Raw genomic sequence first — 22,346 nt, forward strand, 5'->3', positions numbered from 1 at the left:
TTCTTAAACACATAGTTTCTCCAATCCTGACCACAGAATATTAAATATATAAAAGGAAAAGGTGACTGACTGACTGACTGACTGATCTATCAACGCACAGCTTAAACTACTGAACGGATCGGGTTGAAATTTGGCATGCAGGTAGCTATTATGACGTAGGCATCCGCTAAAAAAGGATTTTTGAGAATTCAACCCCTTAGGGGGTAAAACAAGGGTTTGAAATTTGTGTAGTCCACGCGGACGAAGTCACGAGCATAAGCTAGCCGTACTATGTACCCTGACTGCAACGCATGTCTGGCATCAGCTACATGATAAAAATCGGCCAAGTGCGAGCCTGACTAGCACACGAAGAGTTTCGTCCCATCGTATAATTTTTTTTTTTTTTAATTTTCGTGACGACCATTTTAAATTTTTTATTATTTGTTGTTGTAGTGACAATGGAAAATACACATTCTGTGAAAATTTCAGCTCACTACCTATTATGGTTCTCGAGATACAGCGCGCTGATAGACAGACGGACGCGGACGGACCGACAGCGGAGGCTACCGTCAGCACCCCGTTGCGTTGGTACGGAACCCCAATAATGGTTATTTGCAACTCTGACTGCAAAGCATGCCTGGCATCAGCTACATGATAAAAAGTATGCTATTTCACTACACAATCTGACGTGTCATTGGGTCGCCCGTAATGTTACCGAGGTGAAAGGTCAACGCCCTTCCAGAGGTAATATGTCAAATATAGGTTACGCTGGTTGACATTTGGAGTACCTACCCTCGCGGTTAGAGGGAAACGCTATTACGGGAACCCTTGTTAAAAGTTAATGAAGCCTAAATTTACAGTTGCGAAATGTTCTACGCAGACCCTAGCGAGTAAATGTTTCTAAAAGTTATTGGCCTTGCAAAACTGAAAAAAAGTTATTAATAAAATTGTTGTAAAGTTTTGGGTTCGATCCAGGTCACATCTAAGTTTCGGAGTTATAATAAACTAGCTGATGCCTTCGCCTTCGTCCGCGTGGATTTAGATTAAAAAAATCCCGTGGGAACTCTTTGATTTTCCGGGATAAAAAGCCACTCTCTAGGTCTTCAACTATATCCATGTAAAAAATCAGATCAATTCCGAGCAAAGCCGGGTCGGGCTGCGTAATCTCTCTATATAAAAATGAATCGCTGAATGTGTTGCTAAGCGCAAATCTCCCGAGAACAGCTGAAACGATTTCGCTTATTCTTTTTTTATAATAATCCTTGAAGTACGAGGATAGTTCTTACGGAGCGAAAAAATTAAAGAATCGACTGTTAGGCGGCACGGAGTTCGCCAGGTCAGCTTGTTTAAGAAAAACATTAATCAATCGTCACCTCATGATTTTAAATGCATTGCCTTAATCCATGACGCAAAGCTACTGGGTTGCAACAATATAAATGAGCCGAGCTGTTCAGACGTGAGGCGGCGACAGACAAACAAATTAGCAAGGATTACTTTGTCCGTCAGTCCTAACCACCGTCTAGCTATCGTACAGTTCGGAGGCCGTTAACCCGCAGGTAACTATGTAACTTTTCAAGTGCTTAAACTATGTAACATGATATTATTAATTACTAGCTAATGCCCGCGCCACATCGCGTGGATTTATGTTTTTCGAAATCCCGCAGGAACTCTTTCATTTCCCGGGATAAAAAAGTAGCCTATGTCCTTCCCCGGGATGTAAGCTCTGTACCAAATTTTACCAAAATGTGTTGAACTGTGGGGCCGTGAAAAGCTAGCAGACAGACAGACAGACAAACTTTCGCATTTATGATATATTAGTATAGATTAGTATAGATTATTTACCTTTATCCATTTTGTACCTACTCTTTGTACACACACACTTGAACATAAAGAGACGGTCAAGCACGTAGTTTTGTTTGGCTTGATCAAGGTCTTTCTCATATCTCGAGCACTGTCCGAACGTCGCGTCAAGTTTTTTTTTAAATATTTAAAAGCTATCTGTAATCAGTCATTGAATGAATGGACTTTCATCAGATTGCTATGAGTGCATAGGTAAAAGTAAAGTAAAAATATTATAAAATCGCGTCAATCAGTTTTAGGCCCAGTTATCAAATAAATTAGCATTCACAGTTGCCTGCCATATTAGAAGGAAAGAGCGTTGTTGGTGTCGCAGACAAATCATACAAATGTATAAACCGGCGGAAATATCTGCGAACCTGGCTTAGTGACGTCATGCAACTCGCTCCCGTTGGCACCTGTACTGGATAGGCGAAAACGGGCGAGCTGTGGGGAAGCGCATTCCAGCGAGGTGCGTTGATATTTCCGCCACGTTATAACATTTCCATCTGTGACACCACCCCGAAATAGCTCAGCATAATGCCTTGCATCATAATGCTATGCGCCAACACGCATAAACTGCAGGGTGCTGATTTTCAGCTGTGACTCGGGCTCCTAACTGTACGTTAGCTAAACAGTGGCGGTAACCACAAAGCAGGACGGTGGCGTTTTAGCACCGATTTTTGGCAAGCAGCATTGTTTAACATCGGTCAGCAACCACTGGATATGGTAGACAGATACATCGCGTTTCTAATTTTGAACGGACAGACGTATTTAGACGTTTTAGACGCATATAATTTGAATAATCTCCTTATTTAGGGAATAGGCACAGTTCTCGACAGTTAGGGAACTTCTAACTAAACGTCGAGGCTTCGAAGTCACTGGCAGGCGTCAAATGTTAGAACATTTGACGCAGGTAGCCTTAGGGCCGGTTGTTTCAACAAATTTTGACGGACACGTAACCTTTAAATATGGCGCTAACGAACGTAAGAAAAGAAAAAGCGTTGATTCAGCAACTATTAGCGCTAACGTTCGTTAAAAAGTTACGTTTACGTTAACCAGTGCTGACACCATTGGTGATCGTCAAATCAGTTCATAACTTCATACTTCCTACAAACGGAATATTTTATTTACAAATTATAATGGAATCAATTGAATTCAATGCTTTTAATGGTAGTTATTTGATGATCAGTTAAGATGAAAGAGAATTTTAAAAAAAGAAAAAGTGTTTAAAATGCGAAGTAGCAATATCAATAACTATATAATTTAATATAAAATGAAATAAAAAAGGTTACGGAAAAGTAAGTTAATTTTAAGGGTTAGTTTCGTAAACAGAATAACAATGACGAACCGTTTTTTGTGCAATGAAGCAACGCTCTTAAATTAACAAATGTTAAAATTCGTCTACGTCTGTTAAATTTAAACGAACGTACCTTACGAAGACCAATGGTTTGAAACAACCGGCCCTTAAAGTACCCCTTTTTTTTTCTTTGATTCTATGTCACCATAGTAGTCGCGTTTATAAATTTTTTAATTGCGATTTATTTTGTTTAAAAGTTTGATTTTAACATGTTCCTTAAAAGGTCCGGTTAGGAAAGCTCAGTCCTCGTAGCTTTAGTTTTATGTTTAAGTAATTAATTATCACTATCACATCTTACAAATTCAACAACTGATCATCAAAAAGTGTACAATGGTACCCTATTTGAATAAATGATCTGTAGGTCGATTTCGTAAAACCTGCATCAATCAGTATTACAATCTCAACTGTTCTGATTGGCTGAATTTGTGCCATTCTTGTTGTAACAATGCATTGTAGCCAATAGTGAGCGAGCGTCAACCAATCAGAGGTGATTGCGATCGCGACATTGTAGCTGTCATTCTACCGCAATTGAGGACCATAATTTGCATCAATCATTCAGCAAGCGATGGAGAGAACTTTCCTCGGGGTAACTGTCCCGAGAAATATATTACAGATTATTTACTAAAATGCAGTATAACAACCTATTAACCAAACTAGTCTTTCATAATTAAAATTAATTTGAATTGAGAGGATACATTAAATACAAAAATTAATAAATTAATTATTTATATTGACATTTCAATCAACCGTTGAGAGTTATAATCACGACCATTTGTATTATGATTAATTTTTTTCAATATGAAATTGTATAAAAAATAATTTATTCATCACTATTCAATGTTTAAAAATAAAACTGTTTTTCATTGCATATTAATCGATGATACCGTTTTTTTTAATAGAGTATTCTTCTTGGACTGGTTTCTGAACGATAAAGATATTTCCTTATCGAATAACTAGCTTATGCCCGCGACGTCATCCGCGTGGACTACACAAATAATTTCAAACGCCTATTTTACCCCCTTAGGGGTTGAATTTTGAAAAATCCTTTCTTATGTCTACATCATAATAGCAATCTGCACATCAAATTTCGGCCCCATCCGACCACTAGTTTTAGGTGTGCGTTAATGAATCAGTCAGTCAGTCAGTCAGTCACCTTTTCCTTTTATCCTTTATATTTAAGCTACGTGACACAACGGCGGCATTAACCATCTCATAAGAAAGAGTTGCTAGGGTCGATTTCCCGTTATGTGATTTGAAACCATGTTTTCTAAACGGACTATAAAATATGATCACTTTGTTTAAAGTTATTTAATAGTCTTGTGTGCGCTGTCTCTCTGCGTCGTAATCCTCATTTTTGAGGGTCGGGACTCGTGACTCCTTTCCATTAATTTAATTTAATTTGTACCAAAAACATTTACAACAAAGAGAAAAAGAGAGTAAAAGTGGACAGGGAAGCACTTATCTCTATGAGAGATCTCTATATTATAATGCACTTTTCGTGGTATTAATGCGGCACTCTCAAGTTCTTCTCTCCGAGGCTTGAAGGAGACGAAATTGCCAAAGTCGGACCTCCAAAGGACATGAAAGTTTTTTTTTTAATGTCGTAAAAATATTAGTGCGTGTGTAAGGTTCGATTGAAGTGACTTTGAAGTTGTTAAAATAATAAATAATAATTATTGACTAAGTATGTACCTAATAACTGGATAATATGGCCTAAACTAGCTGCCTGCGACTCTGTTCGCTTGGAATTAGGTTTTTAAAAATCCCGTGGGAATTCTTTGATTTTCCGGGATAAAAAGTAGCCTATGTCACTCTCCAGGTCTTTAACTATAGCCATGCAAAAAATCACGTCAATCCGTTGCTCCGTTGCGACGTGATTGAAGGACAAACCAACATACCAATAAACCAACAAACCGACAAACAAACACACTTGTCACTTTCGCATTTATTTAGCTTTTTAATAGTAAAAGAATTATTAAAGTCAGTCAATTCAGTAGTTTCAAAGTTTGTCGATTACAAACAAACAAACAAATCTTTACTCTTTAAATAATATTAAATTGTAGTTTTAAAAGAGTAGGTAAGTGTGAAAACTTTTTTACTATGCAACACCTCGATAAAAGATGGCGATCTCATAACAGCTATTCTGTTTTGCGGCCATTTTGAATACGGACGAAAATAATGTTCGCGTGACTTTCTTCAGAAAAAAGTTCTTTGAGTTAATCAGTCGTATCTAAAGAAGATTTACTTTAAAAAAAAACCGGCCATGTGCGTACTACAATCGTAGTATATCGACATTTTGCACAATAAATCAAAAACTGTTATGTCTAAAAATAAATAGAAATCTGTTTTAGAATGTACAAGTAAAGCCCTTTCATAATGATACCCCACTTGGTATACTAATCTTACTTTGAAAGTTGAAAATAGCAATATTTGTTTTCGTCATTTAAATTTTTTTTTTGGTGACGTAACCTCACGGTTTTCAGATTATTCCCCTCATGCCAAATTTCACGATTTTAGGTCAACGGGAAGTACCCTATAGGTTTCTTGACAGGCTGACAGACAGACAACAAAGTGATCCTATAAGGGTTTCTTTTTTCCTTTTGAGGTACGGAACCCTAAAAACTTTCATGTTTCTTACAAGACAGAACATCATTAACACATATCAATTAATTAATAAGCTGCATCATCAATTGTTCAGTTGTGTACCGTCATTTCAATAAATATAGGTTTAATAACCTCTTGTTCAAATATGGTTGCGATATAAAATAATTGAACACTTGCGGGCTATTATTTATAACATTTGCATGGCGAGCAATGGGAGCGGTGACCTCATAAATTAAAACTTCATGCAAAAATCAGCCCTCTTTTTAGGGTACCGTAGTAAAATAAGAAACCCTTAGATTCCGTTCACAGTGTTGACAGTTCACATGTCATTAACACCGCACGTTTTTAGGTTTCCGTACCTCCAAAGAAAAAATTGAACCTTTATATGGTCACTTTGTTATCTGTCTGTCAAGAAATCTATAGGGTACTTCCTGTTGACCTAGAATCATGAGATTTGGCAAGTAGGTAGGTCTTAGGTAGTTAGGTCGTAGCACACGTAAGGGGAGAAATCCGTAAACCGTGAATTTGTGGTTACACCACAAAAATAAAATTGAAGTGTGTTCATGAACAAATAATTAGTATTTTCAAATTTCAAACTAAGATTAAGTTACTAAGTGGGGTATCATATTATGAAAGGGCTTTACTTGTAAATTCTAAAACAGATTTTTATTTATTTTTAGACATAACAGTTTTTGATTTATCGTGCAAAATGTCGAAAAATACTACTTAGTACGGAGCCCTCGGTGCGCGAGTTTGACTCGCACTTGGCCGGGTTTTTATTAGACTACGGCAAATCCAAAAGAATGGGTTATGATTTTGACATAAATAAATAAATAAATAAAAATCTTTTTTATTCGAATAAACTTTTACAAGTACTTACGAATAGTCGGATGCATCTACCACTGGTTCGGAATGCCTTTCCTACCGAGAAGAACCAGCAAGAAACCCGGCGACAGTCTAGTATGTATGCCCACCGTTAGGTCCTAAACTAGTAGACCGATTTTGATTTGGTCTGCCAATCCGCACTGTAGGCCAGCATGGTTTATATAGTTAGAAGACTAGATGCTGCCCGCGACTTCGTCCGCGTGGATTTAGGTTTCTATAAATCCCGTGGGAACTCTTTGATTTTCCGGGATAGAGGTAGCATATCCTTGTCATCCTTGCATAGTAGCCCTTCCCCGGGATGCAAGCTATCTCTGTACCAATTGGACCAAATGGATTTTTGAAAATTCAACCCCTAAGGGGGTGAAATAGGGGTTTGAAATTTGTGTAGTCCACGCGGACGAAGTCGCGAGCACAAGCTAGTTTATAATAATATTAGTATGGACTAGTATGTATATGGATTTTACTTACATGGGCCTATCTGTCGGTGAATATACAAAACCACTGAAACCTTGAAAGAGGTCGTATCTAACTCGTGAGTGGCATAAGTTATTTATAATAGAACCGGCCAAGTGCGAGACAGACTCGACCACAGAGGGTTCCGTAACTTGGAACCCTGATACAAATGTTTATTTAGTTAAATCAATCGGTAAAAATATTAAACATTTTAGGGTTGCGATTCTATAACCAAGAATTCGCTGTCCGTCCGTCCAGCCGTCCGCCCGTCTGTCTGTCAGCGTGCTGTATCTCGTAAACAGTAATAGCTACAGAGCTGAAATTTTCACGTCCAGACGTTCAGACGTCTACTGCTGGACATAGGTCTCTTGTAGGGACTTCCACACGCCACGGTCTTGCTCAGCCTGAATCCAGCGGCTCCCTGCGACCCGCCTGATGTCGTCCGTCCGCCTAGTGGGGGTCTTCCAACGCTGCGCTTTCCGGTGCAAGGTCGCCATTCCAGCACCTTGGGTCCCCAGTCCCCCAACGTCTATCGGTATTTATTACTATCTGCCCCGGCGAACTTCGTACCGCCTAACAATAGATTCTTTCAATTTTTCTCTCCGTTAGAACCATCCTCGTACTTCAAGGAATATGATAAAAAAAAAATTAGCGAAATCGGTTCAGCTGTTCTCGAGTTTTGCGATCAGCAACACATTCAGCGATTCATTTTTGTATAGAGAAGATTGACGATCAAAGTGTAACCGTAACTTAACTTTATGCGACTGGGCCTTATTTAGTAAGGGTTTTTTGTTTTGTACGGAACCCTTAAAAACTGGTTTCAATCTGCTAAGGTTACAGTAATCCTCAGTGTGTACAGACCTTGCTAAATTAATATTATGAGTACCACGCTTAAATTAAAGCTAACTTCACTATTCAGAAATTATAATTATGTTTTATCTAAACTTCCATACTAATATTATAAAGAGGTAAAGTTTGTAAGTTTGTTTGTAGGGGGTAATCTCTGGAACGACTGAACCGATTTTGAAAATTCTTAACCAGTAGAGAGCTACATTATTCCTGAGTGACATAGGCTATATTTTATTTTCCAAAAAAAATCCCTACGAAAATTGTAATAATACCCGTGCGAAGCCGGGGCGGGTCGCTAGAATCAGTACCTTTATTATTATAAATGTGAAAGTGTGTTTGTTTATTGGTTTGTCCTTCAATCACGTCGCAACGGTGCAACGGATTGACGTGATTTTTTGCATTGGTATAGAATATAGATAAAGACCTGGAGAGTGGCATAGGCTACTTTTTATCCCGGAAAATTAAAGAATTCCCACGGGATTTTTAAAAACCTAATTCCACGCGGACGAAGTCGCGGGCATCAGATAGTAATATTATAATAACTCTTGACCTTTTATTTTACATCGTTTGACTGATTTAATAGATCTGGGTCATGTATAAGTATAGTAAAATAATTTAGTTGTTATTTTAATTCTTTCACAAGTACATGAAAAATGACTGATTTTGAAGAATGCTTAATTTTTTGCCGCTACCTGTATTTGCCTCGTTTTCAGAGGGCATAGCAAAAAGTTTGTGCTAAGTGCTAACAATACTTATAAAGCGATTTTTTTAGCCTTCCAACTACGCTTCAAACTTATGTTTTTTTTAAAGAATGTTAGCCAAGTTAATTGCTGACCAATATTCCCATTTCCCCTCCAACTAAGCGTAAAGCTTGTGCTAGGAGTAGGTACGACAATAGTGCAACGGGTGGGATTTGAACCGGCCACCTTTCGGTTTTCAGTCCGCTCCTTTAACCGTTGAGCTATCGAGGCTATGATTGTTCTCCATAAAGGTATGATTCCGAACCACGCTGCACGCAGCAGTGCTGCCGAAACATTGCTGCCTAGCTCAGAATGTAATGTCAGATAAGCTTATAGAGATTGTATGGGGACCAGTAGTGCCGCGACAGCGCTGTGACAGCTGGTGACAGCACTGTTGCGGCAGCACTGCTGCGTGCAGCGTGGTTCGGAATCATACTGCTCTTAAAGGTGCGTGAAGGCTGCCAATCCGCACTTGGCCAGTGCGGTGTATTATAGCCAAAACCCTTCTCGTTCTGAGAGGAGATCTGTGCTCAGCAGTGTGCCGGCGACAGGTTGTGATGATGATGAGTACCCTAGGGATGCATTAGGGAAGAATTTTGAGACGTGAATCCACGCGTATGAAGTCACGGGATTGAGCTATTCTAACTTCTAGCTATTAACTAAAAGTTTGACGACTCCTAAAAGCCATTAAAGCGTTTCTAATACTTGACTTCTACGAAAATGTACTTAAAACTATTTAGCACTGTATAGTTAAAATAGCAAATACACTCGAAATGGAAGCTTATTGTATTTACACAGATATCAGATTTGCTGGCAAATATTTGATAGACGCTGCAACCTCGTAATACTAAAGTTTATACTCTGAGAACGAGCGGAGAAAATCGACGAATATTAAAAACTAGCTGACCCGGCGAACTTCGTACCGCCTGACAGTCGATTCTTTTTCAGGATTTTTTTAAAAAATCTCTCCGTAAGAACCATCCCCGTACTTCAAGGAATATTATGAAAAAAGAATAAGCGAAATCGGTTCAGCTATTCTCGAGATTATATAAAAATAGATGTCCAAATGGTGAATACGGTATTTGACAACTAGTCAAATCAGTGACTTTTTATCAAACGTCAAAACGCGCGCTTAGTATGCGAGATTTTCTAAAATACTGGAATGTGACGTCATATTATAATGACGTACGTTTTAGTTTAATCGATATTTAAAATGGTTATTGCACTTAAAACTAACAAAGGACGATATTTAATAATCTCTGATTAAAAAAAAAATTATATAGTCCAATACCTAATTATCTTTGGCAGTCATATAAGTATTAGAGCCTCAATAGCACAACCGGTAAGTGAGTGGACTGAAAACCGAAAGGTCGACGGTTCAAACCCCGCCCGTTGCACTATTGTCGTACCTACTCCTAGCACAAGCTTGACGCTTAGTTGGAGAGGAAAGGGGAATATTAGTCATTTAACATGGCTAATATTTTTTTTTTTTTTAAAACATTACAGATTCTAACGGTCGCCGTCGATTGAGTTGCCGGGCGACTAGTCTACAACGCCTAAAGGGTCTCAGGCTGAGATCTATAGAGCGCACTTTGACTTTGCTCAGACTTAAAATTGAATTAAAACACACAATTGAGAGAGATTTATGTAAGAGATTTAGCTCTGTCTCGTTTGAACTCTATCTTAAGTTTAAGCAAAGTGAGAGTGTGCTCTATAGATCACACGCTGGCGCTGATTCTGTTGTCTTTCTCTAAACTAAATTTAGAGTATCTGCATTTAAACAATAGGCTCGCGACTGGCAGCTAAAGTCACGAAGTTTGACAGCTCTAAATTAAATTTAAAACTGTCAAACTATACCTGTCCTTTTCACATTAGTAAGAAGAGGATGCAAATACTCTAAAATTTAGTTGTGCTCAGAATCAGTACCACTGTCCACCCCCGTTACGTTTGATTGCAGTACAAAATCTAACCACAAGTTCTGTTACTATAACGGTACGTTTATCGCACTCGGGTATAAAGCTACACTTAATGATCTCAAGGTCGCAATTCAATAGTGAAATTAAACGCGCTTAGCAACAATTACTGATTTACATAACTGGGCTGCGCTCGCGCACTTAATTATGTTTAATAGTCTGTTGCGATTCACAAAGTTGCGTCGTAATGCCCTCCGGCGCACACGCACGGGTTTTTTGATACTAGCGACCCGCCCCGGCTTCGTCATATTCAAAACACTACCTAATGCACGCGCAACAGATTTGCGTGATTTTTTCGTGGGTATAGTTAAAGACCTGGAGTGTGACATAGGCTTTTTATCCCGGGAAATCAAATAGTTCCAATGGGATTTTTAGAAAAATAAATCCACACGGACGAAGTACTTACTAATAATAAATCTATATCTTTCTTGAAAGTAAGTAATTAATTATTGTTGTCGAAAAGTTCCATTAAGGTGACGCAGTACGCGCGACCGAAATTGGCGGCGCACGTGGGTAACCTGTTTGGTTTTATCCTGTTTGAGAAAGGTGAGAGGCACGATGATTTTCACCGAAATCAAGCGCGCCAAAAATAAACTTAAAAAAAATCTATACTAATAAATAAAATTGGAGTGTCCGTCTGTAATTTCGAAATAACTGCCCCATATTAAGCTCATATGGTTATTTGAACTTTACCTTAACTGAATCAAACGTTTTTAAAAATTTTGTCTGTCTGTCTGTCTGTTTGCACGGGCTAATCTTCGGAACGGCTGAACCTATTTTGACGGGACTTTCACAGGCAAGTAGAGGATTAATCAGGGAGTAACATAGGTTACTTTTTTAACCGACTTTCAAAAAAGAGGAGTTGTGTTTTTCTACCTATATGTCCGAAATCTCCGAGATTTCTGAACCGATTTGAGCAATTTGATTTTTTTAATCGATAGAGAAGCTTTGCCACATTGTTCCATAAAAAATTTGGATTCCAACTCCTGAATCCTGATGCTGTACTGGACCTGACCACAAATATTGATAGGATTTAGAAACTGTCGGTTATAAATTGATATTGGAGGTACCTGCCAAGTAAAGACTTTTTGAACTCGAAGACCCAACTCCTCAGCTCTGATGCTGTAAGGAATTAAATTCTTAAATCGTGGTGATCCCACGGAATTTGTAGAGTACCATGCATTTAAATGTTTTTACTAAATTTGGTACTGAGATATCTTGCATCTCGGGGACGGGCTACTACGGATAGGCTACTTTTTGTCCTGGAAAAAGTTCCCATGGGTTTTTAAAAACCTAAATCCAGGCGAGCGAAGCCGCGGGCATTAGCTAGTTAAATAATAAAATCAGGGCATAATGATTCTGTACTAAAACAAGTAAGCGAGTTAGTAAAAACGTGTTAAAAATGTGTCAAATTTACAAAATCATAAACTGAGTAAATATTTAAAAAAAAAACCGGCCAAGTGCGTGTCAGACTCTCGTATCGAGGGTTCCGTACTCGTTTTTTTTTCGACATTTTGCTCGATAAATCAAAAACTATTATGCATAAAATTAATTAAAAATCTGTTTTAGAATATACAGGTAAAGCCCTTTCATATGATACCCCACTTGGTGGGTATAGTTAGTTATCTTACTTTGAAAATTTAAAATTGTTAATGAATAATTAGTGTTTAATTTTTTTTTTGTGTGATGTGCTCAGACAGATCCATGGTTTTCGGATTTATTCCTTTAGTTTTGCTATAAGATCTACCTACCTGCCTATTCATGATTGTAGGTCAACGGGAAGTACCCTATAGGTTTTCTTGACAGACACGACAGATAAATACAGACAGATCCAGACAGAACGAAGTGATCCTATAAGGGTTCCCATTTTTTCCTTTTAAGGTACGGAGCCCTAGAAACGATTCCAATACAGGCCAATAGACAAAGGCTGAAGTGGCAGTGGGCAGGTCATGTCTGTCGTAGAGGCGATGGCCGTTGGCGTCCTTGTCCAACATTCTCTGGATGGTTAGCGGCCATTGCCCTTCACACGCCTTCACGCTACAACGCCACCTCTCTTCACTGCTTCACACTACGCGTTCGTCTCGGAGGGGAGTGATGTGGCGGTTGCCACAAGTCCTTGAGTGGAGACCGCGTTTAAGCAAGCGTTGTGTGGGACGCCTTCCAGCACGATGGACCGACGATATAAAGAGGGTGGCGGGAAGTGGCTGGATGAAGAAGGCTGAGGGCCAGGTGTGGTGGCGCTCTTTAGGAAAGGCCTATGTCCAACAGTGGATGTCCACAGGCTGATGATGATGATGAGACAATTTTCTGCTGACAATTGAGCATGGTGTCAGAAACTCCAAATCGAACATGTCCGGCTTAGCTGCATTTTATATAACGGTTGGAAAATATAAATCTTCGTGAGCCAGCGACAGGATAAAACTAAAAAGGTCAGGCTTTTACGGTATATTGAACGGCTGAATTATGGCACGGTACAGCCAAGAAGTTTGAATCGCTATTTATTATACAGTCCTGGTGGAATAAAGCATTTACCCGTTGCGTAAAGGTTGCGCCGATTCGGTTGTCTTTCTCTAAACTAAATTTAGAATATTTGCATCTTTTTCTTTTGAATATTGCTAAAAATGGACTGAATATGAATTTTACATTTAAAGACTCTAAATTTTATTGCACGCTACAAATTTAAACAATAGGCTCGCGACTGGCAGCTAAAGTTACAAGGTTTGACAGCTCTGAATTAAATTTAAAACATGTCAAACTGCGTCTGTCCTTTTCATATTCCATTAGTAAGAAGAGGATGCGAATACCTACTCTTAAATTTAGATATGCTTAGAATCAGTACCAATATCTATATCTTTGCATATAAAAGTATAAACTGACTGAAAATTAGCATTTAGGTTATTGAACCCCGCACGCGCGGCCCGCAGTCTAAACTGCGGCGCGTGCGCGAACGAACTCCCTTGAAAAAGGACCCCGGATGGGTTCGAAACTAGTCGGGCTAACGTCGACTAAACACGTTAGTACAGCCGGGACAGATACTATTTAAAAATAAAGAGAAATAAAAATCTCTGATTTTCCGAAAAAAGTAGCCTATGTAAAGTATAGACTATGTAGGTAAAGGCTTACTAAGTTTACTATATAACGCCTAGAGCAAACGTACGCCTACTTGGCAAAGATTCGTTTCGAAAGCTAATTCATTGTTATTCTAGAGACGCCGGTGATGTAAATAGCGTCGTTTTAGACGATAAAGTTTGATATACACGCGTTTGGCCTAGGCCAAGTATCCTATTTGCTCGGGTGTGACGCGGGGACGCTTCCCCGGTACTGTATTTTAAACCTTGTGTCGGCTAAGGCCTGCAGTCCTGACATTGGTAGTACATGTCTTGTAACGACACCACTGGGATGACGTTTACAATTATTTTTTGGTAACGACACCACTGTGATCGATATCGTGGCAACCCCCTGCCGTCTGCAGGGGGTTGCCACGACACTGTCTGGCAATGCATGACGTGATTTGTAAAACTACTCCAAAGAAAATATAATTTTAAAAAAAACTAGATGATGCCAACGACTTCGTCCGCGTGGATTTAGGTTTTTAAAAATCCCGTGGAACTCTGATTTTCCGGGATCAAAAGTATGTCCTTCCCCAGGATGCTATCTCATCAAAATCGGCTCAACATACGAGCCGTGAAAAGCTAGCCAACACCTTCGAAAGCCACCACTGGGAGAAACGTTTGCTTGGATCATCAAACAAACGTTTCTCCCAGTGTAAGGGACAATACGCGGAGAAACTTTTAGCTTTTATAAAATAACGAAGGTCTGGTACTGGCGCTGAATTTAGTCCATTCGGTATAGTGTAGAATTAGCTACAATGGCCAATGACTGGTTCCCGTTATGTTCGTTTCCTAACTGTATGATAGCTATGCTGTGGCAATATAGCTAATCTATGAACTGAGAACTAGTCGCATTATCTCCAGTTAATATGCGGGGCAATGGTCTGGGGCAAGAAAGTGGGCCCATTTAGAGGTTTTATTTTATTCCACTTATTTAATTTAGTGTTCCAGTCGGCTGGTTACGTCACAACGCGACTTAACGCAGAGCCATGGCTTTTTCAAATAAGCGATGCATAAGGATCAGCCCAAACAGGCGCGGTGAAGTGTTTTCAATAACTTTTAGGTATCTAAATTTAGCTTTATGTATGATATCTAAGTATATAAAACGAAAAGGTGACTGACTGACTAATCTATCAACGCACAGCTCAAACTACTAGTCTACTAGACGGTAGCAGTATATAATATCTAGTGCTATACTTTTTTCGTAGGGAGCATTATGAATAATAAACGTATTGCCCTTTCACGCAATTTTAGTAATGTTGCCCGTAATGCCAGTAATTTTAGTTTAGCTAGTTTAAAAGATTGTGTAGTACAACAGAATTAGCCACACTGTCGACCTGAGGACTTTTTAGGCTTCCGAACCTCAAAATGAAAGGAAGGAAAATAGGATCACTTTGTTGTCTGTGTCTGTCTGTCTGTCTGTCTGTCCGTCTGTCCGACGTGTCTGTCAAGAAAACCGATAGGGTACTTCCCGTTGACCTAGAATCATGAAATTTGGTAGGTAGGTAGGTCTTATAGCTGAGCACTGAGCTAGCACAAGTAAAGAATAAATCCGTAAACTGTGCATTTGTGGCTGTCATTTTACCGTTGTATAGATAATTCAATCCATGATGACGCGCCCCACTCTTTGTCCCAATTGGTTCATAATGCAAAATGTGCTATAGATGTTGTTAGAGTGTGAGTTCTATTGTATGTCGTAAGTCGTAACTCGTAACGCACCGATCAGCGATGTGGACACACGCACAAGAAGAAAAATTAGGTAAAGATTACTCCCCACACCCGTGATTTCCCCGCACGAAATAGTGGGACGCGTTTTCGTGGATTGAACTATCTATACCAGGCTCTGCCGTACGACCCCGCTCGTGCGACAAGATCGTGGCCCCTCGATGACATTTCGTAACGTCATTAATTTTTCCATGTTAACAACGCCAGTGTCTGGACCACCGGCTTGTGAAATTGAATAGCTTTCCAGTGCTGATAAAAATTCCGCGTCATATACGAAACGGTATCTTGAACCTAATTCAGATTTCAGACTACATTGTCTGTTTTTTACATTGTAACCTTAGGTATTTCAGAACAAGGTTTTGCTCAAATCTTGTATTTTATTCATCATCATCGTCATCTTCAACCCATCACCGACCCGCTACTGTGCATGGGTCTCTCCTCGGAATGAGAAGGTTTAGGCCACAGCGTGGCGTAAAGCTAAAAGTCAAAGTCAAAAGTCAAATCATTTACAGTACGCGGCCGAAAGTAATGTACATCGACCTTTAGAAGGAGATACAGATAGCTGTATGAGTGACAGAGACAACGCTCTACAAAGCCGAAATGTCATTCTAAAGGTCGATGTACATTATTTTCTGCCGCGAACTAATATGATTAAATTGGCTTAAAATAAAATAAAAACCTCTTCTCATTCTGAGAGAAGACCCGTGCTCAGAAGTGAGCTGGCTGATGGACCGAAAATTCATCATCGTCATGATGATGAATTTTAAGGAGCACACAAGATGATTAATGTGTATCCAGTGAACCTTTCGCCTAACCTGCGGTTAGCGTATTGTCGGCGGCCGAGCGCGTAACGTGTAAAGCAGGGTACTCACCTAGCCGTGTAGCATGTAACGTATCTGATACTGTATCAACCTGCAAGTGAGTACGGCTCGTCCAGGGTCACCCCGTATCCAGCTACGGGCTCCCGGATGCCGTCCACGCGCACACTGTGAGCCAGAGGCGTCTCCAGTGGCGTGCAGCTCATAGAGGCATAAACGCACTGCTTACCCTCATTCTAATAAGTCAATGCTTATTTTTCATTTTAACCTGCCGTAAAATAAGTTCATACCTAAATGCATACCCTGGCTTGGCTACTGGGCGTCTCTAGCCCTTGTGGCGCCCGTGTGCAACCAGTACCCTGGCGCCCTCTAGTATAGTAGGAGCAGGGTCAAAATCGAATACCAACATTTATATTTTCAAACGGAAATTCAGATGTAAAAGGTGCAAAAAAAAATTTAAATGATGACGGCGTCGGCCATAACACGAGCGCAGGGTCTTTGAGAGCGCCGGCATCGACGCATCTTTGGAGGTGTCGCATTAGAGGGCGCTCGGCGCCCCCTTAGACCCGGCGCCCATGTGCGCCGCACACCCTGCACCATAGGTAACGCCTCTGCTGCGATACCGCCACTCGGCGGGTCACTGCGGTCCACGCGCGAGCCGCTCGCAGCGGGCTCAAGCCTACGTACTCACTTGATACAGGATCAGATACGTTACATGCTACACGGCTAGGTGAGTACCCTGTTTTCATCATCATCATGATCAACCCATCCGCCGGCTCACTGCAGCGCACGGGTCTCCCCTCAGAGTGAGAAGGGTTTGGCCATAGTCTACCACGCTGGCCATGTGCGGATTGGTAGACTTCACACACCTTTGAGAATGTTTTGGAGAACTCATAGGCATGGAGGTTTCCTCGCGATGTTTTCCTTCACCGTTAAAGCAAGTGATATTTAATTACTTAAAACGCACATTAACTAACATAGAATAAGTTTCTTACTAACATACATTATATTATAATATAGTTACTAACATAGATTAAGATGGTTACTAACATAATATTGTGGGCCTTGATGTCTGTGAAATAAAGATTATTTATTTATTTATTTATTAACTCCGAAAAGTTAGAGGTGCGTGCCCAGGATCGAACCCCCGACCTCCAATTAGAAGGCGATAGCCTAGTGGTTAGGACCCTGCTTTACTAAACCGCAATTAGAACCCATAGTTTGCTTTGTCATTAGTCAGAGCGACTCGAAACAATATTACATTATTTATCTATTAATGTCATTTAATCAATTAAATATCACTTGTTTAAACGGTGAAGGAAAACTTCGTTCTCCATAATGTGCTCAAAGGTGTGTGAAGTCTGCCATTCCGCACTTCTCCAGCGTGATGGACTACGGCCAAACCCTTCTCATTTTGAGAAGAGCCGTTCTCAGTAGTAGGCCGGTGATGGGTTGATCATGACGATGTTCACGAAGAACACACAAGATTAATGTGTATCCAGTGAACCCGTTTGCCTAACCTGCGGTTAACGTATTATCGGCGGCCTAGCGTGTAACCTATTACTTAACCGCAATTAGAACCCAAAGTTTGCTTTGTCATTAGTCTGAGCGACTCGAAACAATACTACAATATTACATTATTTATCTATTAATGTCATTACATCAATTAGATATCACTGGCTTAAATAGAAAACAACGTTCTCCCTAATATGATCAAAGGTGTGTGAAGTCTTGTCAATCTGCACTGCTCCAGCGTGGTGGACTACAGCCAAACCCTTCACTTTTTGAGAAGAGATCCATGCTCTGTAGTGAGCCTGCTATGGGTTGATCATGATTCATGACGATGTATATTCGTAGGGTTCTCTAATTTTTTTAAAATAAAATACAAACTATATTACTCAGGAATAATGTAGCTTTCTACTGGCGAAAGAATTTTCAAATTCGGTTCAGTAGTTCCAGAGATTACTCCCTACACACAAACTTTACCTCTTTATAATACATATTAGTATAGATTAATGTCATACAATCAATGACATTCTAGAATGTCACTGCATACAATTTAATTATTTTTTAAAGACATATACCTAGTTACTTAATTTAAGTCACTCTCAAGTTCATGTCAGCGACAGACAGTTTCATTTTAATTTATAATAAGTATGACGAGGCCCTTTTCGCTATTGTAAGAAATACAAAAATCCGTCAAATGCGAGTCGGACGCGCACACGAAGGGTTCCGTTTCATCATTCATCATACAAGATAATAATATAACCATATATAAACTTTATAGCGGCTTTAGTTATAGCGGCAATAGAAATACACACTCGAAATTTCAGCTGTCTGCCTATCACGGTTCATGAGATACAGCCCGCTAAAAGACAAGAGTGACAGACGGACGGACAGCGGAGGCTTATTAAGGTCCCGTTGGCACCTTTCGGGTACGGCTTGCGGAACCCTAAATACGTGACCACGCGTAACCCTTTCGAGGTCATTGGTGACAATGAGATTTTACCCAAATATCTGAACAAAACTAATTTATCTGCTGGTGCTGGTAAAATGGCGCACATTTTTTATTTATACGAACGCAATATACATGTACTAGCTGATGTCTGTCTGTCTGTCTGGCAAGAAACCTACAGGGTACTCCCCGTTGACCTAGAATCATGAAATTTGGCAGGTAGGTAGATATTATAGCTGACATTCGGGGAAAATTTTGAAAACTGAATTTGTGGTTACATCACACAAAAAAGAACCGGCCAAGTGCGAGTCAGGCTCGCACAACGAGGGTTCCGTACAACAGTCGTATTTTTTCGACATTTTGCACGATAATTCAAAAACTATGATGCATAAAAATAAATAAAAATCTGTTTTAGAATGTACAAGTGAAGACCTGTCATATGATGAAAATAATAATTATTAGTTTATGACCACAATTTAATTTTTTTTGTGTAATGTAACTACAAATTCACGGTCTTCAGATTTTTTCCCTAATGCCAGCTATAAGATCTACCTACCTGCCAAATTTCATGATTCTAGGTCAACGGGAAGTACCCTGTAGGTTTCTTGACAGACAGACAACAAAGTGATCCTATAGGTAAGGGTTTTTTTTTGTGTTGAAGTGTAGATTTACTTAATGTTTAAATTTTGTTATGGAAATTTCCTTAACCCGTGCCTCACAGATATAACAGATAGGTTGATAGCGATGGGCTACCCGGGAGACAAGCTGGAGGGGGTGTACAGGAACCACATCGACGACGTGTACCGCTTCCTGGAGCAGATGCACAAGGAGCACTACAAGATATACAACCTGTGCGCTGAGCGCACCTACGACAGCAACAAGTTTCATCAGAGGGTGAGTTCACACACACACCGCACCGGCGGCGGCGCGGCGGCGCCGGCGGCGGAGTGCTTACGTATCTCGCGATCATTACTGTATAACGTCACACGTAACAGCGGCTAGAGAGTAGAGAGAGAGACAGCAATAGCCACAAAGAAAAATAAGAAGAAGAAGAGAGACAGCAAATGAACTGTCGCATTGCTACTGCTGTCGCGTTGCTGTCGCTACTGTAACGTTTTACGTAATTGCCCCGCGGGTGTAACCAGAACGCTAGCAAAAACTTAGCGTTATTGTTATAATACCTAAACACAATCCCAATCCAATACCAATAACCATTTGCCTCATTTTTAGTTTTTAGTATTTTTCAAACCCGCAATGTATAGCGTCCAAAACTCGGGTCAATGCCCCACCTACGACGCGGCATTTACTCCAAGTGGCCTACTTACGCAACGTTCGGTGACCTCTAGCGTCAGATGTTTTATCGTGAACTTTTACAATGTATAGGTTTTTTATTTATTTTTGGCGTTTTTTTGTGGTATCATATCAGTACCTAATCATCAGTAGGTGCTATCGTCCTGTCTTCGTTGTTACCAGCGTTAAATATAATGAGGTTAAACGCGATGATTGATGTTGCATGAGTTGTTGATGATGTGAAAGTGTGTCTGTTTGTTGGTTTGTCCTTCAATCACGTCGCAACGGAGCAACGGATCGACGAGATTTTTTGCATGGGTATAGTTAAAGACCTGGAAAGTGTCAGAGGCTACTTTTTATCCCGAGAAATCGTAGAGTTCCCACGGGATTTTTAAAAACCTAAATCCACGCGTACGAAGTCGCGGGCATCATCCTCACTCATGATTGACGGAATCTACCAATGCAGAAAACCTGTCGTGTAATGGTTGTTTAACAGCAACTCGAACGGCGTTACGCAATAAACAAACAGCCCCCTAAAGATTCATATCGACGTTTGTCGTGCGCCAACAGAACAGCTCGTTCTTTATGTTGCGGCCTCAAGGCTACACGTGGACTCGTGGACGCGCAACCAGTGCGAGACTAAACTTATTACATGACTTTATCTGCGTTAGCTGAGTACAGCAATCTATGTGTACTATGCACTAGGCGGGTCAGTTCTTTTTTAAGTAGATTAGCGCCTAGGGCTTGCAATCAGACCTGGTGGCAAGTGCTGATGCAGCCTAAGATGGAGTGCGCTTGCCTAGAAGATGTCTATTCACTTTTGACTTGAAAGTACCCATATTATAATTGGAGGGGAAAACTGATGCTGGAAGGGTGTTCCAAATCTTAGCGGTTCGAATTAGAAATGAGGAGGCAAATCGCTTCGTACGTATCGTGGAATTTCGACGACGTACAGGTGCAGACCTTGGCGATGCCTTGCGGTACGATAGTAGAAAGGTGAAGGAGGAACCAGGTCGAAAAGTTCTTCGGCACACTCTCCAAAATATATCCTGTAAAATACCGATAGACAGGCAACTTTGCACCAATTTCGAACAACATTTTTTGCGGGCTCTGTCTACCTATAACTCGCTTTTGGTGGTGTACTAAGTTTGACAACTTCAAAAAGCTTCGACTCCAGAGTGCAGACACGCATCTCTAACATTTGGGAGCTATTTGCGTTTTGAAACTTCTTGCGGTCACTATCACCACCGTTAAGGTAAAGAAAAACATCGAAAGGAAACCGGTATGCTTAAGAGTTTTCCAAGCCTAAATCTGCACTAAACCCTTCTGAGAAGGCCCCGTTCTCAGTAGTGGACCGGCGATGGGTCGATATGACGTCTATTTCAAAATGTATCAAATAGCTATTACCAGGTTTTGCTTAAGCGTGGAAAAATTCCTACAAATATAATCACTGTATACCTAGACTAGTGCGCGAAGCGATTGAAATTCGCAAACACAAGAATTCCAATCGTGAGAATGGTTTTAAGCAAGTATGTGGAATCCAGTGGTAGAATTATGCAAACCAAGACAGCATCATACGACATCAAAAGTTAATAGTGACGCTGTGAGTGTATTTTGCCGGACATCTCGTGAAGTTCCAACGAAAAGAACAAGAAAGAGGGTAGTGCTTCTGCCCTTAAGAGCTCGAACTTCATCTTTCGCAGCACCGCAGTCCCGTCACGACCATGACCCGTGCAGGGTTGAAATATCGACAAATAAAAACATCAAATTAATCGTGATATTGGTACTGATTCTGAGCACAACCTAATTTTAGAGTATTCGCATACTCTTCTTACTAATGTATTATGAAAAAGACAGACGCAGTTTGACAGTTTTAAATTTTATTTTTAGATGGTAAAACCCGTGATTTTAGCGCACAGTCCGCGACTGTGCGCTAAAATCACAGGGTTTGCCATACCAGTCTACTATTTAAATTTATAGCGTGCACTAAAATTTAGAGTCTTTAAATTTAAAGTTCATGTTCTGTCCCTTTTTAGCATTGTTAAAAAGAAAAAGATGCAGATACTCTAAATTTAGTTTAGAGAAAGACAACGGAATCGGTGCCATTATGTACTTACTACATATTTTAATGTAAATAACGGTATCTACATTTAAATATGTAGTAAGCTTAAAATCATTAAATCATCAGAATTCCTTTGAGTAGGGCTATTAGGTATCACCAGTAGTGTATTATGAAAAAATCGCTTGACTTTCATCATCATGTCATGAC

At 40.0% G+C, this 22,346-nt stretch overlaps 1 protein-coding gene across 1 annotated transcript in view; it reads left to right on the plus strand.

The window, feature by feature from the left end:
- The window catches only part of Pten (phosphatase and tensin-like protein), a 53,024-nt gene that overhangs the window by 5,359 nt on the left and 25,319 nt on the right, over positions 1–22,346 (plus strand). The window contains exon 2 of the mRNA XM_034978985.2: positions 19,509–19,681. Within this exon, the coding sequence (XP_034834876.2) occupies positions 19,509–19,681 (173 nt within the window). The remainder of the gene's footprint in view (positions 1–19,508; positions 19,682–22,346) is intronic.

Source organism: Maniola hyperantus, chromosome 19, assembly GCF_902806685.2.
Source record: "Maniola hyperantus chromosome 19, iAphHyp1.2, whole genome shotgun sequence".
Lineage (NCBI taxonomy): Eukaryota > Metazoa > Arthropoda > Insecta > Lepidoptera > Nymphalidae > Maniola > Maniola hyperantus.